We start from the raw sequence: 20,409 nt of genomic DNA on the forward strand, positions 1-20,409 counted from the left end.
CTACTTATATAGTCTAACTCCAAGATCACACTACAGTGAGGAAAAGGGTAATTTTCCCGATCCCCAGTGTAGTGTGATCCACTTCATAACACAGATGCTCAAAACTGCTAACACAAACTGTGTCAACATTTCAGAGTTGACAGGATTTGCGTTCTCAGTTTTGCCTCTTTGCACCTCTAAGTTCAACCTTCTGATAGTTGTGGTAAGTCTGTTCACTATTTTGATAGTAAACATTTCACAAGTTGTGTTCAGATGCCTTTTTGGAGGATTTTAGATAAGGTAACAAAACTGAAATTGGTCTGTAATTAGTAAACTCAGTTGACTTACCTCCTTTGTGTAAAGGGATGATGAAGGATTTCTTCCAGATGAGTGGGACATAGCTTTCAGTAATGGAGCAGTTTATGAGCATTAAGACAGTATGCTGATACATCTCATGCAGTTTCTATATATTCTACTGGTAAATTGTCTGCAGGTAGAGTGGTTGGTTTTAGCTTTTGTAGGTAGCTTTGAATGAAAGGGGTGGGGACAGAATGAAAAGTTACTGTTGGACAGTAGTTTTGTAATATTCCAGGGATATGAGGAGGGGAGGAAGGATTGTCTTTGATAAGTGACATGACTGTATAAAGTGCTGATTAAATTGACAAGCTATGGTGTTGCTGTTATTATCTGTGTTCGGAGAGGGTGTGGAGGTTTTACCTGATGTAGTAGATTCTTAAGCATTAACCAGAATATTATGTGCACGTTTATTCTGGGAGCAGTTACAGAAGGATTGTTTGTCTAATCGAGTGTGATTTTAGCTTGGTTCAAAAGTTGTCTAGAATGTTGGTAGTTATTCTGAGTTTCTTTTTGTGCATTCTTTCCAGGCTTCATATCTTTGTAGCATGTCCTGTTTAATCGGTTTTGAGAAACATGCTGCAGTGTTTGATATGACTCTTTTAGTCCATATAAGTGCTTGTCCGATCAGCATATTAAGGAACGTTTTGTTAGAATGGGACATGGCATCATCTAAAGGTATGATTTTAGTATATAGGAAAGAGATAAACATTTGTGAGTTCATGCTTGAAGTAATGTGCGCCTGATTGTAATGTTTAGTCTGATATTAGTAGGAAAGAGATAAACATTTGTGAGTTCATGCTTGAAGTATTGTGTGCCTGATTGGTTCATGCTTGAAGTATTGTGCGCCTCATTGGTTCATGCTTGAAGTATTGTGCGCCTCATTGGTTCATGCTTGAAGTATTGTGCGCCTGATTGTAATGTTTAGTCTGATATCATTATTCTTCTGAATTCATGCTTGAAGTATTGTGCGCCTGATTGTAATGTTTAGTCTGATATCATTATTCTTCTGAATTCATGCTTGAAGTATTGTGCGCCTGATTGTAATGTTTAGTCTGATATCATTATTCTTCTGAATTCATGCTTGAAGTATTGTGCGCCTGATTGTAATGTTTAGTCTGATATCATTATTCTTCTGAATTCATGCTTGAAGTATTGTGCGCCTGATTGTAATGTTTAGTCTGATATCGAAGTATTGTGCGCCTGATTGTAATGTTTAGTCCGATATCATTATTCTCTTACTTCAGACATTGAAAGGCAGCCACTAACGGTGTCACAGAGACATCTGTAGGCATTTAGCTTATTTATTCTGCTTGTCAGAATCCAGTCTAGTGCAGATGTCCGATTGCCGTTTCTGGTAAAATTATTTGTGCTGTTGATTATTTGTGTGAACCCATATAAGTTTATCGTCTTAGTGAGGAATTTAAAACTGGTGAGGTTCCAGTCTATACTGAAGTCACCTAGTATTGAGGTTTTCTTTAAGAATGTCAAGAGACATCCAGTGGAATATGTCTTCTGCTGTATGGATGTCATGAAACATCCATTGGAGGATGTCTTCTGTTGTATGGATGTCATGAGACATCCGGTGGAGGATGTCTTCTGCTGTATGGATGTCATGAAACATCCATTGGAGGATGTCTTCTGTTGTATGGATGTCATGAGACATCCGGTGGAGGATGTCTTCTGCTGTATGGATGTCATGAGACATCCGGTGGAGGATGTCTTCTGTTGTATGATTGTCATGAGACATCCGGTGGAGGATGTCTTCTGTTGTATGGATGTCATGAGACATCCCATGGAGGGTGTGTTCTGTTGTATGGGTGTCATGAGACATCCAGTGGAGGATGTCTTCTTCTCTATGAGTGTCATGAGACATCCAGTGGAGGATGTCTTCTTCTCTATGGGTGTCATGAGATATCCAGTGGAGGACTTCAAGATTACTTTTATATATGATGACAATGTCACCAAAGTTAATTTTCCTGTCCTTTCTGAGAATGTTATAGGAAGGGAGTAGGATTGTGTTATCACTTATTTCTTATTTTAGCCAAATTTCTTTGACAAGAATATCAGTGGAATAAAATTGTGTTTGTTATTTGAAAAGAGTTGTGCCATGGGGTTATTTAGATATGTTGGGTGGTGGTGTGATTTTTATTGTGTGTGGGACCAGTGTTGGAGTGTATATCCACACAAAGGTTTGGGTAGAGATAGTTTGCAGTTGAATAAAACCCCCTGACATTTATATTTTGTCTGCACCATGATCTTACTGGATATTGTAATATTCTTTGCATGTGTATAGGTGTGCAAATCTGATGAGAAGAAGATGAACAGACTACTGACAACAGTAGTAAGATGAGAAGGAGTGTTCTGTTGTGGCAGCTGTGGGTTTGCAGGGGCAGTGGATTTAGGTGAGGGCTTGGTGTGGTAACTTGACGGGATAGAAGTGCAGATGAATGATGCAGTAGAAGGTGTGATAATGATGAAACAAGAGGGAGAGATGGCAGAGGGGGAAGATTAAGATAAAGGTTAGAAAGTGAGGTCTGGTAGGGGAGGTCTAATTGAGAGAACATTTTTGGGGAGCATCTGCTTAAGGGAGGGGTATGTGGATACATGGAAGAGAATGTGATTGGTTGTGGAAATTAATACTCTGTGTGTATGTGATAGGCTATACTATGCATTCCTTATACATTACTGCATATTACTTGTCAGGTACTGATACTGTCTCAGCGCTAGGGAATGTATCTGTAGAGTAATATGATATGCATGCATTACACAGTACTGGGTATTACATGTCAGTTACTGATACTGTGTCTGTGCTGGGGAGTGTATCTGTGGTGTAATATGATATGCATGCATTATACAGTACTGGGTATTACCTGTCAGGTACTGATACTGTGTCTGTGCTGGGGAGTGTATCTGTAGAGTAATATGATATGCTTGCATTACACAGTACTGGGAATTGCCTGTCAGGTACTGATACTGTGTCTGTGCTGGGGAGAGTATCTTTGGTGTAATATGATATGCATGCATTACACATTACTGAGTATTACACGTCAGGTAATGATACTGTCTCTGTGCTGAGGAGTGTATCTGTAGGGTAGTATGCTATGCACACCTTACACATTACTGAGTATTCCTTGTCAGGTACTGATACTGTGTCTGTGCTGGGGAGAGTATCTGTAGAGTAATAATATATGCATGCAGTACACATTACTGGGTATTACCTGTCAGGTACTGATACTGTTTCTGTGCTGGGGAGTGTATCTTTGGTGTAATCTGATATGCATGCATTACACATTACTGGGTATTACCTGTCAGGTACTGATACTGTTTCTGTGCTGGGGAGAGTATCTTTGGTGTAATATGATATGCATGCATTACACATTACTGAGTATTACATGTCAGGTAATGATACTGTCTCTGTGCTGAGGAGTGTATCTGTAGGGTAGTATGCTATGCACACCTTACACATTACTGAGTATTTCTTGTCAGGTACTGATACTGTGTCTGTGCTGGGGAGTGTATCTGTAGAGTAATATGATATGCTTGCATTACACTGTACTGGGAATTGCCTGTCAGGTACTAATACTGTGTCTGTGATGGGGAGAGTATCTTTGGTGTAATATGATGTGCTTGCATTACACATTACTGAGTATTACATGTCAGGTAATGATACTGTCTCTGTGCTGAGGAGTGTATCTGTAGGGTAGTATGCTATGTACACCTTACACATTACTGAGTATTCCTTGTCATGTACTGATACTGTGTCTGTGCTGGGGAGAGTATCTGTAGAGTAATAATATATGCATGCAGTACACATTACTGGGTATTACCTGTCAGGTACTGATACTGTTTCTGTGCTGGGGAGTGTATCTTTGGTGTAATATGATATGCATGCATTACACATTACTGGGTATTACCTGTCAGGTACTGATACTGTTTCTGTGCTGGGGAGTGTATCTTTGGTGTAATATGATATGCATGCATTACACAGTACTGGGTATTACCTGTCATGTACTGATACTGTGTCTGTGTTGGGGAGTGTATCTTTGGTGTAATATGATATGCATGCATTACACAGTACTGGGTATTACCTGTCAGGTACTGATACTGTGTCTGTGCTGGGGAGAGTATCTTTGGTGTAATATGATGTGCTTGCATTACACATTACTGAGTATTACATGTCAGGTAATGATACTGTCTCTGTGCTGAGGAGTGTATCTGTAGGGTAGTATGCTATGCACACCTTACACATTACTGAGTATTTCTTATCAGGTACTGATACTGTCTCTGTGCTGGGGAGTGTATCTTTGGTGTAATATGATATGCATGCATTACACATTACTGGGTATTACCTGTCAGGTACTGATACTGTTTCTGTGCTGGGGAGTATATCTTTGGTGTAATCTGATATGCATGCATTACACATTACTGGGTATTACCTGTCAGGTACTGATACTGTTTCTGTGCTGGGGAGTGTATCTTTGGTGTAATGTGATATACATGCATTACACAGAACTGGGTATTACATGTCAGGTACTGATACTGTCTCTGTGTTGGGGAGTGTATCTTTGGTGTAATATGATATGCATGCATTACACAGTACTGGGTATTACCTGTCATGTACTGATACTGTGTCTGTGCTGGGGAGTGTATCTTTGGTGTAATATGATATGCATGCATTACACAGTACTGGGTATTACCTGTCAGGTACTGATACTGTGTCTGTGCTGGGGAGAGTATCTTTGGTGTAATATGATGTGCTTGCATTACACATTACTGAGTATTACATGTCAGGTAATGATACTGTCTCTGTGCTGAGGAGTGTATCTGTAGGGTAGTATGCTATGCACACCTTACACATTACTGAGTATTTCTTATCAGGTACTGATACTGTCTCTGTGCTGGGGAGTGTATCTTTGGTGTAATATGATATGCATGCATTACACATTACTGGGTATTACCTGTCAGGTACTGATACTGTTTCTGTGCTGGGGAGTCTATCTTTGGTGTAATATGATATACATGCATTACACAGTACTGGGTATTACATGTCAGGTACTGATACTGTCTCTGTGTTGGGGAGTGTATCTTTGGTGTAATATGATATGCATGCATTACACATTACTGGGTATTACCTGTCAGGTACTGATACTGTCTCTGTGCTGGGGAGTGTATCTGTAGTATAATATGAAATTCATGCATTGCATATTACTGAGTATTATGTGTCAGGTACTGATACTGTCTCTGTGCTGGGGAGTGTATATGTACAGTAATATGATATGCATTCACTACACATTACTGAGTATTACGTGTCAGGTACTTTTACTGTTTCTGTGCTGGGGAGTGTATCTGTAGTGTAATATGATATGCATGCATTACACATTACTGAGTATTACGTGTCAGGTACTGATACTGTCTCTGTGCTGGGGTTGTATCTTTGGTGTAATAGGGTATGCATACATTACACATTACTGGGTATTACGTGTAAGATACTGATACCTTCTCTGTGCTGGAGAGTGTATCTGTAGTATAATATGATATGCATGCATTGCACATTACTAAGTATTACGTGTCAGATACTGATACTGTCTCTGTGCTGGGGAGTGTATCTGTAGTGTAATATGATATGCATGCATTGCACATTACTAAGTATTACGTGTCAGGTACTGATACTGTCTCTGTCCTGGGGAGTGTATCTCTAGAGTAATATGATATGCATGCACTACACATTACTGAGTATTATGTGTCAGGTACTTTTACTGTCTCTGTGCTGGGGAGTATATATGTAGTGTAATATGATATGCATGCATTACACATTACTGAGTATTACGTGCCGGGTACTGATACTGTCTCTGTGCTGGGGAGTGTATCTTTGGTGTAATAGGATATGCATGCATTACACATTACTGGGTATTACATGTCAGACACTGATACCTTCTCTGTGCTGGAGAGTGTATATGATATGCATGCATTCCACATTACAGGGTATTATCTGTCAGGCACTGATACTGTCTCTGTGCTGGGGAGTGTACCTGTTGTGTAATCTGATATGCATGCATTATACATTACTGGGTATTACCTGTCAGGTACTGATACTGTTTCTGTACTGGGAGTGTACCTGTAGTGTAATATGATATGTATGCATTACACATTACTGGGTATTACCTGTCAGGCACTTATACATCTCTGTGCTGGGGAGTGTATCTGTAGTGTAACATGATATGCATGCACTACACATTACTGGGTATTACTTGCCAGGTACTGATAATGTCTCTGTGCTGGTGAGTGTATCTGTAGTGTAATAAGATATGCATTCATTACACATTACTGGGGATTACCTGTCAGGTGCTAATATTGTCTCTGTGCTGGGGAGTGTATCAGTAGAGTAATATGATATGCATGCATTATACATTATTGGGTATTACGTATCAGGGACTGATACTGTCTCTGTACCGGGGAGTGTATTTGTAATATAATATGATATGGATGCATTACACATTACTGAGTATGACGTGTCATGTACTGATACTGTCTCTGTGCTAGGGAGTATATTTGTAATGTAATATAATATGCATGCATTACAAAGTACTGGGTACTACCTGTCAGGTACTGATACTGTCTCTGTGCTGGGGAGTATATTTGTAATGTATTATGATATGCATGCATTACACAGTACTGGGTATTACCTGTCATGTACTGATACTGTCTCTGTGCTAGGGAGTATATTTGTAATGTAATATAATATGCATGCATTACAAAGTACTGGGTACTACCTGTCAGGTACTGATACTGTCTCTGTGCTTGGGATTGTATTTGTAAAATAATATGATATGGCTGGATTGCACATTACTGGGTATTACTTGTCAAAAACTGATACTGTCTCAGTGCTGGAGACTGTATCTGTAGAGTAATATGATATGCATGCATTCCACATTACTGAGTATTACATGTCAGGTAATGATACTGTCTCTGTGCTTGGGAGAGTATATGTAGGGTAGTATGGTATGCACATCTTACACATTACTGAGTTTTACTTGTCAGGTACTGATACTGCCCCTGTACTGGGGAGTGTATCTGCTGTGTAATCTGATATGCATGTCTTACATATTACTGGGTATTACATGTCAGGTATTGATACCGTCTCTGTGCTGGGGATTGTATCTGTAGAGTAATATGATATGCATGCATTACACATTACTGAGTATTATGTGTCAGGTACTGATCCTGTCTCTGTGCTGGGGAATGTATCTGCTGTGTAATCTGATATGTGTGTCTTACACAATCCTGGGTATTACATGTCAAGTACTGATACTGCCTCAGTGCTGGGGAGTATATCTGCAGTGTAATAGGATATGCATGCATTACATATTACTGGGTATTACCTGTTAGGTACTTATACTGTCTCTGTGCTGGGGACTGTATCTGTAGAGTAATATGATATGCATGCATTACTCATTACTGAGTATGACATGTCAAGTACTGATACTGTCTCTGTGCTGGGGAGTATATTTGTAAAATATGATATGGATGCATTGCACATTACTGGATATTACTTGTCAGGTACTGATACTGTCTTTCTGCTGGAGAGTGTATCTTTGGTGTAATATGATATGCATGCACTACACATTACTGGGTATTACTTGTCAGGTACTAATACTGTCACTCTGTTGGAGAGTGTATCTTTGGTGTAATATGATATGCATGCACTACACATTACTGGGTATTACATGTCAGGTACTGATACTATCTCTGTGCTGAGGAGTGTATCTGTAGGGCAGTATGGTATGCACACCTTGCACATTACTGAGTATTACTTGTCAGGTTCTGATAGTGTGTCTGTGCTGGGAGTGTATCTGCTGTGTAATGTGATATGCGTGTCTTACACATTACTGGGTATTACATGTCAAGTACTGATACTGCCTCAGTGCTGGGGAGTGCATCTTTAGTGTAATAGGATATGCATGCATTATATATTACTAGGTATTACCTGTCAGGTACTTATACTGTCTCTGTGCTGGGGAGTGTATCTGCAGAGTAATATGATATGCATGCATTACACATTACTGAATATGACTTGTCAGGTACTGATACTGTGTCAATGCTGGGGACTGTATTTGTAATATAATATGATATGGAAGCATTACACATTACTGAATATTACATGCCAGGTAATGATACTGTCTCTATGCTGGGGAGTGTATCTGCAGAGTAATATGATATGCATGCATTACACATTACTGAATATGACGTGTCAGGTACTGATACTGTGTCAATGCTGGGGACTGTATTTGTAATATAATATGATATGGAAGTATTACACATTACTGAGTATTACATGCCAGGTAATGATACTGTCTCTGTGCTGGGAATGTATCTTTGGTGTAATATGATATGCATGCATTCTGTGCTGAGGAGTGTATCTGTAGGGTAGTATGCTATGCACACCTTACACATTACTGAGTATTCCTTGTCAGGTACTGATACTGTCTCTGTGCTGACGAGTGTATCTGCTGTGTAATCTGATATGTGTGTCTTACACATTACTAGGTATTACCTGTCAGGTACTTATACTGTCTCTGTGCTGGGGAGTGTACCTGAAGTATTATATGATATGCATGGGTTACACATTACTGAGTATTACTTGGCAGGTACTGATACTGTCTCTGTGCTGGGGAGTGTGTCTGTAGAGTAATATGATATGCATGCACTACACATTATTGGGTATTACCTGTCAGGTACTTATATGGTCTCTGTGCTGTGGAGTATATCTGTAGAGTAATATGATATGCATGCATTACACATTACTGGGTATTACTTGTCAGGTAGTGATACTGTCTCTATGCTGGGGAGTGTAGCTGTAGTGTAATTTGATATTAAATGCATGCTTTTGAACAGTACCGGGTATTACAGTTCAGGCAGTGATACTGGGTCTGTGTGCTGTGAAGTATTTCTATAGTGTAATATAATAAGCATGCTTTTCACATTACTAGGTTTTATGTGTCAGGTCCAGATATTGTCCCCTGGTTGGGGAGTGTTTCTGTTGTGTAATATGATATGCATACATTACACATTACTGAGTATTACGTGTCAGGTACTGATACTGCCTCAGTGCTGGGGAGTATATCTGTAGTGTAATAGGATATGCATGCATTACACATTACTGGGTATTACATGTCAGGTACTTATACTGTCTCTGTGCTGGGGAGTGTACCTGTAGTGTAATAAGATATGCATGCATTACACATTACTGGAATTAAATGTCAGGTCTCTGTGCTGGGAGTGTATCTGTAGTCTGTTGTAATAAGCATGTTTTTCACATTACTAGGTATTATGTTGTGGAGTATTTCTGCATTGTAATATGATAAGCATGCTTTTAACAGTATTAGGTATTGTGTTAGGTACTGATTCTGTTCCTTGTCAGAGTGTTTCTGTAGTGTGTTATAAACAGATTTTTCACATCAGGTATGCAGGTTGTTTGTCAGGGTGTATCTCTTCAGTAACAGTATAGCTATATCTAAATGTTTTTTCATTACTAGAAGGATACAGCATAAAGTGGAGGACAGGAATACAGAATTGGAGAGTAGGTCCTATAAGGAATACAGTGCAAAGTACACACATAAAAGACAAGAAGGGAAAGCAACACTGAGTGTTACATGAGTAAAATGACAAAAATAAACAAATATAGTCAGTGATACAGAACTAAACTAAAATCATAGTTCTAGATTTGGAAAAAAGTATTCAATACAGAGGTAAGGAAACAGTTCTTCATAAAAAGGGTGGAGGCAGTTAATATTTTAGAGTTGGAAATGGTAGATTGTAAGGTACCTAATGGTGTGCATACTATGAGGGTGGTACAATAGAGGGGTGTATCACTGAGAGAAGCAGGGCATATCTATGACAACTCCATTGTCAATGGGATTTGAAAGGCCTTAAACTTGTTTCCACCGCCATTTCAATAGTTGTGTCCTGATAACTTACTTTAATATTTATTTTATGTTGCTAAACAGAGCTTAAATGAAAGTGATTTATGAACAGTAACACCTTTTTGTCAGAATGGATGCATAATGCAAAACTAGAGCAGACTGTACAAGAATGGAATGAAGCAGCGTTTTGTTTTGAAATGAATTACCTTTTCAGGTTCTGGTAAACACTTTAAAAGAGCAACAGTCTCCTCTGAATAGTTGCCATCCATGTTTTGTTCTTTATGAGCCATTTTTGAGGGTCTCTTGGACATGGCCTCCAGGACTACATCATACAGCGTTTTTGTAATGAGGGGGGTTGGTAACTCACGGAGGTAATCCTTCAGAATGCCTGAAAGAGAACAGAATTGTATTTTTATTTATATTTTGGTTACCACAGAAGAACACTGATGACAGCATTTCCAATGGTAGGGTCGTAGGGTCATCATTACTTTACACAAATATAATTCATATTATACCCACTAGCAGATTAACGTGCATTGGGCAAGTCATAATATGGACATGTAAAATGGTTACCATATAAGGTTTACATGATTGACATTTCATCTAACACCTACATACCTACATATCAGGATTTGTAACTACCAATCTATTCCCTGTCTCTGTTAAAACTGTGCTTTCTAGCTATCCCAAACCAGGCTGCCATCTTGTTTTCTGCAATGTTATTGTATTTGAGAAATTTCTCTATCTCTGTCCCAAACCAAGTTGTTATCTTGTTTTTTCCACAATGTCATTGGATTTTCTAAGTTTCTGTATCCCTGAGTTCTCAGCTCCAAAATACCTATAGTATGCACTGCACAGTGAATTACTACCTGCACTCTGTTCCCTAGCCTAGCATAACAAGGTTGCGGCATAGGGGGCAGCCACCCTGAGTGCAGACATGACTGGCCTTTCTGGATGCTGGTGTTGAATTTGTAGTCAAAACTGAAGTGTAGCCTTCCATGTATGGCATAAACTGCAGTCTGAAGACAGGCTTTTTTATTTTTACTCTTCAACTTAAAGTTGGGGGGCATTGGGGGATTGTTTTAGATGTAAGAATAGATAGTTATGCCTCTGTCTGTCTGTCTGTATGACTGTCTCTATCAATCACATTTAGCCATAGTCAAAAATCTCCTAATACCCAAGCTGGAATATGCATTCCCATTGATTAACCTTTTATACTTACTTAAATAACACCTTAAAAACATTAAAATAGCCAAAAATATAACATTCAGATTCACTCTCCTGACAGATTTGAAGAGTCATCACTGGAAACAGCAGACCCCTCAGGCTTATACCATATTGCTAACATGTGTCAACTAAAAATACTTCAAAAAATCAGCTATCAACAGACACTAGAATATCTTTCTTAATATGCTAGACTGATTGCTAAACCAAACGGTTTCCATCCCAGTTACTGTATCTTAGCTGCACAGTATAAGCTCACTAATACAGTTTATAGCACTATGGATCAAGGTCTGATGACTGCTGCAATATTTCTTGATTTCAAAACTAAATCCAAATAAGATTTTGGACTTGACGTCTCTCCAGAGGTTGTACAATGATTTCACCACTACCTATCCAGTTAAGATTAAAAAAGAAAAAATAGAAATCTGGCCTTCTTGCCATCAGCCAGGTGGTCACACCTATGCTTCTGTAAGTCATCGAACCTGTGGTGCCACTGGGAGCCAGAGCAGGTGATCATTGTCAGGGATGTCAGGTGCGCACCCAACCCCGAACAGATGTCAATTTTTTCCAGTCTGACCCACGTATACAGGACATGATTTTCTCCATTTGCAAATCACTAAGAAGGTAGAGCCTAATTTCGGTCTCTTTGTTAGACCAGCTCTTTGCTCAGCCTCATACCTTCATAGGTGCTGCCATCTTATGAAGTGCCAGTACCAGAATGTTGAATGTAAGTGCCTGGCTGTGGGTCACAGGTTTGGGACTGACATCACCAAATGCAGTTAACTGATATTGCTATTACTGGCAAGCTTGGTTTTACCAAACCTTCCTTGGCACACAGTCCTTTTTTTTAAAAAAAAAATACATTCATATTTCATTTCCATGGTGAATAAAAATCATTCCCTTTAAAGCTGTTTACATCTACTTATGCTTCTTTGTTTATCTTTATCTGAATAATAAACCTGAATGTCTTGCAGATGGTCATGGCATGCTGATTACGAGTCCATAACACTAGAACTGGGGCAGTATCCCCAAGTATACTGACAATGTGAACGATAATCTGAAAATTCATTTTTGGTGGCATTTAGTGATGCTGCTACACAGGATAGAAAGACATAATTTGAAGTTATTCTAGTCTGATGTACTGCATTTTCAGAAATCTATTGTGTCAAGATGCATGCAGCTTTACTGGAGGATTTCTGAGTGTCAGTCTGTAATGAAAAGTGACAGTATGACTACAGGAAACTGTTAGGGAATGATACAACTCTTAGCAAAGTGCTTGCAGCACAGGTATGGGTGTGCTAAAGGTGCAGCACTAATAAGTGCGACAACCCTTGAACCTGCTGGATTGGGACTTATTTGTGGTGACAGCATGCTGCCATTGTTGTGCTTTTGGAGTGGTGATGATGATGACTATAACAAACATTTCACTGTATGACTTTGGCATGTTGTTTTAGGTCCATTAAGAATATGTGTATTAGGCAGGTAAGAGCCTAGCATTGAGCAGCATTTCACCTTCTCCAAGGATAATACTACACATATAAACACAAGATGACTGACCTTAACAATTGGCTCAGTTACTGGTGTCATTCTAAGGCAGTCCAATATTTATCAGCTTGGGAGGACATGACTACCAGACCATACTGCTTTGCCAGGGATAGTCTGCATCTGTCTCTCCTTACAACATAGTACATTCTACTCAAGATAAACTAAAGGTTTTACTGCTTAATGCCACGTGTCTCAACAAGAAGCTCCTCACCCGGGATAGAGTTGACATCTATGAGGCTACTGAAACATGGCTTAAACCTATGGAAGGTATCCTGCTACAAGGTTATAATGCCTTCCAGATACTTAGACCAGTTACCACACAAGAAGGGACAAGAGGTGGTGTGTCGATCTACATAAGAAGTAAGCACACCTAAAGAGTGGCCAAACAATATGCCATGCTTGAGCTACAGCTTGTTCAACCAACCTTAGATAAAGTTCAATACCGTATCCTTGCTAGCAATAGGACCCATCTATTATTTATTATTTATTTCAGTTTGATTACCGGAGAGGTCCACTGGGCTTAGGGGCCCGTTTTCAGTGGGGGCCCGGGGAGAAAAGCTCCAGCAGGAAACAGCAGTTTAATTACATAAAAAATTCAGAGACAGTTGTATTACAAATAACAGTTAGAAATAAAAAAATAAAATGTAGCAATTTCAATTGTTCAGGAGGGAATACTTGTTTATGGCATGAAATCAGGAATTACTAATTAGGTATCTATGCTGAGTATATTAAAGAGGTTAGGTAGGTAAAAGAGGTTAGCCAGGAGAGAAGTGGGATGATAGCTTGAGAGGTATGGGCCGGAGACTGCAATTGCATTTCCTGTTTAGGCAGAGGTAAGAATGAAGATGGTTTTTGAAGATGTTAAGGTTGGAGTAGGACCTAATTGTGTAGGGCAGGGCATTCCATTTTTTGGCTAGGGTAAAGGATAAGAGTAGTTGACCTGCGGGGCGCTTAGGTTTTTGTACGGTGATTAGGTTTTGGTGAGAAGATCTAAGTGATCTAAGGGGGGTATAAGGCTGTAGAATGTTAGAAAGAGCAGGGTAGTTTGTAGGGTGGAACAATAATTTGTGGGCTGTTATGATTTGGAGAAATTCAAGGTGATTGGGGAGTTCAAGCCAGTTTAGGGAGTGGAGGGTGGTGCAGTGATGAGAGGAGGATTTGGCATTTGTGGCAAATCTAAAGATTTTGTTGTAGCATTGTTCCAGTTTGGAGGTGTGTGGAAGATAAATTAGTGAGGAGGGGAGCACCACACAGAAGGGAGGGAAGTAGAAGGTAGAGGCAAGGGTAAGTCTGGTGAGAGGAGAGAGGAAGTGGTTGTTTCTATACAGTAAGCCAAGTTTTATGTGTGTTTTTTATGTTTAGCTGGATATGGTCATTACATTTTAGTTGGTCATCAATTATAACGCCGAGAAGCTTGGTGGAGGAGACAATCTCAATGGTGGAGGTGTTGTGGCTGGTAATTAAAAATGAGTCCTTATCTAGAGAGGATGATTTAGACGGGGTGAAAAGGAGGATCTTAGCTTTGTTTGCATTTAGGGCGAGATGATTTTGGAGCATCCAGTTTTCAGTGGTTGAGAAGGCACTCTGTGTTAGGGCTTTTAGTTCTGTTAGATTAGGGGCACAACAGATTAAAGTGGAATTGTCAGCATTTTGCACAATTTTGGTGTTTGGAATGGCTTTGTGGAAGTCATTAATAAAGATGTTGAATAATAATGGGCCGAGTATGGAACCTTGGGGTACTCCAGTGGGGGCAGGAAGGAAAGTAGAAGTAGCTTGGCCCCATTTCACAGATTGGGACCTGTTTGAAAGGTAGCTGGAGAACCAAGAGAGAGTTTCTTGGCAGAGGTTAAGATTAGAGTGGTGGTTTAGAAGGTGGGAATGAAAGATGGTGTCAAAGGCTTTGGATAAATCTAGAAGAACAGAGGAGACTATGTTACTGGAGTCACGTGCTGAGTTGACAGAGTGCAAGAAGGAAAGAAGGGCGGTGGTAGTTCTGTGTCCAGGGTGGAAGCCATGTTGGGTAGGAGAGAGTAGTTGGTGTTTGGTAAGGAATGGCAAGAGCTGCAGGTGGATACACTTTTCAAGAATTTTGGAGATAGGGGAGAGGATGGCTATGGGATGGAAGTTGGAGACAGTGCAATTTTTCCACCCTTGTGGAGAGGCAGAATGAAGGCAGAGCACCATAGTTTGGGTACGTAGGATTGGAGTAAAGATCTATTAATTAGGATGCTGACAGGTATGGCAATAGAGTCAGAAGATATTTTTAGGAAGGAGGATGAAATGCTGTCAGGGGCATTGGAACAAGGCTTTAGTTTTTGGAGAAATGTCTTTATTAGGTCGGTGGATAAAGGTTTGAGTTCGAAAGAGGGGGCAAGAGATAAGGGGACTGAAGATTGAGCAGGGATGGGGAAGGGTTATTGTTGGTGAAAGTCTTGGTTAGCTCAGCGATAGAAGAGGTGAAAAATGAACTGAAAAGGGAGGCTATTTCAAGGTCAGATTTGCTGGTATCAGGGGAGGGGTTGTTTGTTGTACCTGGTCTAAGGAGGAAATTAATAGAATTCCAGAATTGTTTGGGATTTCTTGCATGTTTTTTTTTGTAGTTTTATGTAATAAGACTTTTTATCTCTAATGACTTGCTTTTTGACTAGGTTTCTCAACTGCTTATATTTAAGTAAGATTTCTGGTTGCTTATGTTTAAGGTGGGCTTTTCAGGTTTTATCTCTTTGAAGCATTATCTTTTTTGTGTCATTAGTGAGCCAGGGGGAGCTATTTGTTTTGACTCTTTTTGTTCTAATAGGGGCTTGGGAGTTAAGGACAGTTAAGAATGTAGAAGTGAAGTAGTCACCGGCTTCATCTAACGGTAGCATTTTTAGGGGGTTCCAGTTGGTTAGCTTAAGAGCGTTAGAGAAGGAAGTAGGGTTAAAGTTAGGTTACGAGTATGAATGTAGTGTGAGAGTGAGGGGAGGAGGGAGGAGCTTGAATGGTGAAGGCAGAGTTAGAGAAGGAAGTAGGGTTAAAGTTAGGTTACGAGTATGAATGTAGTGTGAGAGTGAGGGGAGGAGCTCGAATGGTGAAGGCAGAGTTAGAGAAGGAAGTAGGGTTAAAGTTAGGTTACGAGTATGAATGTAGGGTGAGAGTGAGGGGAGGAGGGAGGAGCTCGAATGGCGAAGGCAGAGTTAGAGAAGGAAGTAGGGTTAAAGTTAGGTTACGAGTATGAATGTAGGGTGAGAGTGAGGGGAGGAGGGAGGGAGGAGCTCGAATGGTGAAGGCAGGGAAATGGTCTCCTAAAGGGTCAGGAGTGACGCCTGATTTTATAAGTTTGTTTGGATGACATACTAGGATCCAGTCGATTATTGTGCAGGGGGATTAGTTTTGTTGGGTTGAGTAATGGAATTAGTAAGTTGAGTGAACTTGAATAGGTTGATGGCTATAGTGGGATTGGCGTTATTGATTTTTCCCCTGTCAATATTCGCATCACCCAAAACGAAGGTTTCCAGGTTAATATTGGAGGAGGTCCAGGAGAGGATGTCTTCTAGAGTATTGGTATTGTTACCAGGGGGAATATAAAGGCAAATGATGCAGATGCTTTTATGGTTGTTTATTTTTAGTAAACCAATAACAATTTCAGAGTTATTGAAAGAGGGGATGGGGTTAGGTAGGGAGTCATGAATTAGAGGTTGGAGTAAAGTAGAGCAATGCCACCACCTCTTTTATTTGGTCAGTCAGATCGGAGACAATGAAATCCTGGAGGTAGGAATTCTGAGTCAGTAATGTGAGGTTTTAGCCATGTTTCAGTGATAGCAGCTATGTCAGGAGAATTGTCACTGAGCCAGGCATGGAAGAGGGTTAATTTATTTTTTAAGCTTTGGGCATTAATAGTGAGGAATTTGAGGTTTTTGTTAGAGGATTTGTAGTTGGAGTGTGGGAGATTAGTGGGAGAGAAATTAGGACCTGGGTTGGGGTGAATGTTGCCAGATAAATAAAGGTAAGGCGGATGTTTTTTTTGGATTTGCATTTTGTTGGAGGAGGGTGGTAAGGATTTGGTTTAAGTTTGAAGTTATTATTTGAGGTTGGGAAATGTTTTACTTTTAATAGAAGGGTAGGGTTGGAGGGAAATAAGGAAGCAGAGATATTATAATGTTAACATAGGAATGTTGGCCTTGACATCAGGCAGTTGTAGGTTGAAAATCAAAGGTCGCTAAGGTTCTAAAGAGTAAGAGCAGAGTCTTACATCTAAAACATAGGTCGTTTAGATTCTAATGCTAAGATAGCAATGTCGGCCTTGAAATCAGGCAGTTGCAGGTTGAATCTATGATTCAAGATAACCATACCATGGACAATCTATGATTCAGGATAACCACACCGTCTCTCATCTATAATTCAGGATAACCAAACCACATACCGTCTATGATTCAGGATAAACACACCACATACCATCTATGATTCAGGATAACCGCAGCACGCACTATCCATGATTCAGGAAAACCACACAACGTACTGTCTATGATACAGGATAACCACACCATGTACCATCTATGATTCAGGATAACCACACCACGTACCATCTAAGATTCAGGACAACCATACACATACCGTCTATGATTTAGGATGACCACACCATGTACCATCTATGATTCAGGATAACCACACCACGTACAATCTATGATTCAGGATAACCACACCATGTACCATCTACGATTTAGGATAACCACACTATGTGCCATATATGATTCAGGATAACTACACCATGTGCCATCTATGAATCAGGATAAACACACCATGTACCATCTATGATTCAGGATAATCACACCATGTACCATCTACGATTCAGGATAACCAAACCATGTACAATCCCATGTACAATCTGTGATTCAGGATAACCAGACCATGTACAATCTGTGATTCAGGATAACCACACCATGTACCATCTATGATTCAGGATAACCACACCACGTACCTTCTATGATTTAGGATAACCAAACCACATACCGTCTATGATTCAGGATAACAACACCATGTACAATCCCATGTACAATCTGTGATTCAGGATAACCACACCATGTACAATCCCATGTACAATCTGTGATTCAGGATAACCATACAATATACAATCTATAATTCAGGATAACCACACCACGTACCGTCTATGATTCAGGATAACCAAACCATGTACAATCCCATGTACAATCTGTGATTCAGGATAACCACACCACATACCTTCTATGATTTAGGATAACCACACCACACCACATGCCGTCTGTGATTCAGGATAACCACACCATATACAATCCCATGTACAATCTGTGATTTAGGATAACCACAACATGTACAATCCCATGTACAATCTGTGATTCAGGATAACCATACAATGTACAATCTATAATTCAGGATAACCACACCACGTACTGTCTATGATTCAGGATAACCAAGCCATGTACAATCTGTGATTCAGGATAACCATACCATGTACAATCTGTGATTCAGTGTAACCGCACCGTGTACAATCCCATGTACAATCTGTGATTTAGGATAACCACAACATGTGCAATCTGTGATTCAGGATAATCACACCATGTACAATCTATGATTCACGATAACCACACCATGTACAATCTCTGATTCAGGATAACCACACTATGTACCGTCTATGATTCAGGTTAACCACACCATGTACAATCCCATGTACAGTCTGTGATTCAGGATAACCACACCAAGTACAATCTGTGATGCTGGATAACCACACCATGTACAATCTTTAATTCAGGATGACCACACCACGTGCCATCTATGATTCAGGATAACCACACCATGTACAATCCCATGTACAATCTATGATTCAGGATAACCACACCAGTTAGAATCCCATGCACAATCTGTAATTCAGGGTAACCACACCATGTACCATCTATTGTTTAGGATAACCACACCATATACCATCTAAGATTCAGGATAACCACATACCGTCTATGATTCAGGATAACCACACCATGTACTGTTTATGATTCAGGATAACTATACCACGTACAATCTGTGATTCAGGATAACCACACCATGTACAATCCTATGTACAATATGTGATTCAGGATAACCACACCATGTACAATCTGTGATTTAGGATAAACACACCATGTACAATCTGCGATTCAGGATACCCATACCATGTACAATCTATAATTCAGGATAACCACACCATGTACAATCGGTAATTCAGGATAACCACACCATGTACAATCTGTAATTCAGGATAACCACACCATGTACAATCCCATGTACAATCTGTGATTTAAGATAACCATACCATGTACAATCCCATGTACAATCTGTGATTCAGGATAACCACACCATGTACAATCTGTGATTCAGGATAACCACACCATGTAGAATCCCATGTACAACCTGTATTCAGGATAACCAGACCATGTACAATCCGTGATTCAGGAGAACCATACCATGTACAATCTGTGATTCAGAATAACCACACCATGTAGAATCCCATGTACAATCTGTAATTCAGGATAACCATACCATGTACAATCTGTGATTCAGGATAACCACAACATGTACCATCTATGATTATGGATAACCACACCATGTGCCATCTATGATTCAGGATAACCACACCATGTAGAATCTGTGATTCAGGACAACCACACCACGTACCATCTATGATTCAGGATAACCACACCAGGTACAATCCCATGTACAATCTGTGATTCAGGATAAACATTCAATGTACAATCTATGATTCAGGATAACCATACCATCTCCCATCTATGATTCAGGATAACCACAGCACAAACCATCTATGATTCAGGATAACCACACCACTTACTGTCTATGATTCAGAATAATGACACCACGTACCATCTATGATTCAGAGTAAACACACCATGTACCATCTACGATTCAGAATAACCACACCACGTACCATCTATGATTCAGGATAATGACACCAAGTCCCATCTATGATTCAGGATAACCACACCACGTACCATCTATGATTCAGGATAAACACACCATGTACAATCTGTGATTCAGGATAACCACACCATTTAGAATCCCATGTACAATCTGTATTCAGGATAACCAGACCATGTACAATCTGGGATTCAGGATAACCATACCATGTACAATCTGTGATTCAGGATAACCACACCATGTGGAATCCCATGTACAATCTGTGATTCAGGATAACCATACCATGTACAATCTGTGATTCAGGATAATCACACCATGTACCATCAACGAATTAGGATAACCACACCATGTACCATCTATGATTCAGGAAAACTATACCATGTACAATCAATGATTCAGGATAACCACACCATGTACAATCTATGATTCAGGATAGCCACACCATGTAAAATCTGTGATTAAGGAT

The 20,409-nt window shown here is 39.8% G+C and overlaps 1 protein-coding gene across 1 annotated transcript in view; it reads right to left on the reverse strand.

The window, feature by feature from the left end:
• The window catches only part of LOC122788423 (rho GTPase-activating protein SYDE1-like), an 809,025-nt gene that overhangs the window by 149,967 nt on the left and 638,649 nt on the right, over positions 1 to 20,409 (reverse strand). Inside the window, exon 6 of the mRNA XM_044055491.1 lies at positions 10,463 to 10,644. Coding sequence (XP_043911426.1) covers positions 10,463 to 10,644 — 182 coding nt within the window. The remainder of the gene's footprint in view (positions 1 to 10,462; positions 10,645 to 20,409) is intronic.

Source organism: Protopterus annectens, chromosome 13.part0 (assembly GCF_019279795.1).
Source record: "Protopterus annectens isolate FY-2018-M chromosome 13.part0, PAN1.0, whole genome shotgun sequence".
Taxonomy (NCBI): Eukaryota; Metazoa; Chordata; order Ceratodontiformes; family Protopteridae; genus Protopterus; species Protopterus annectens.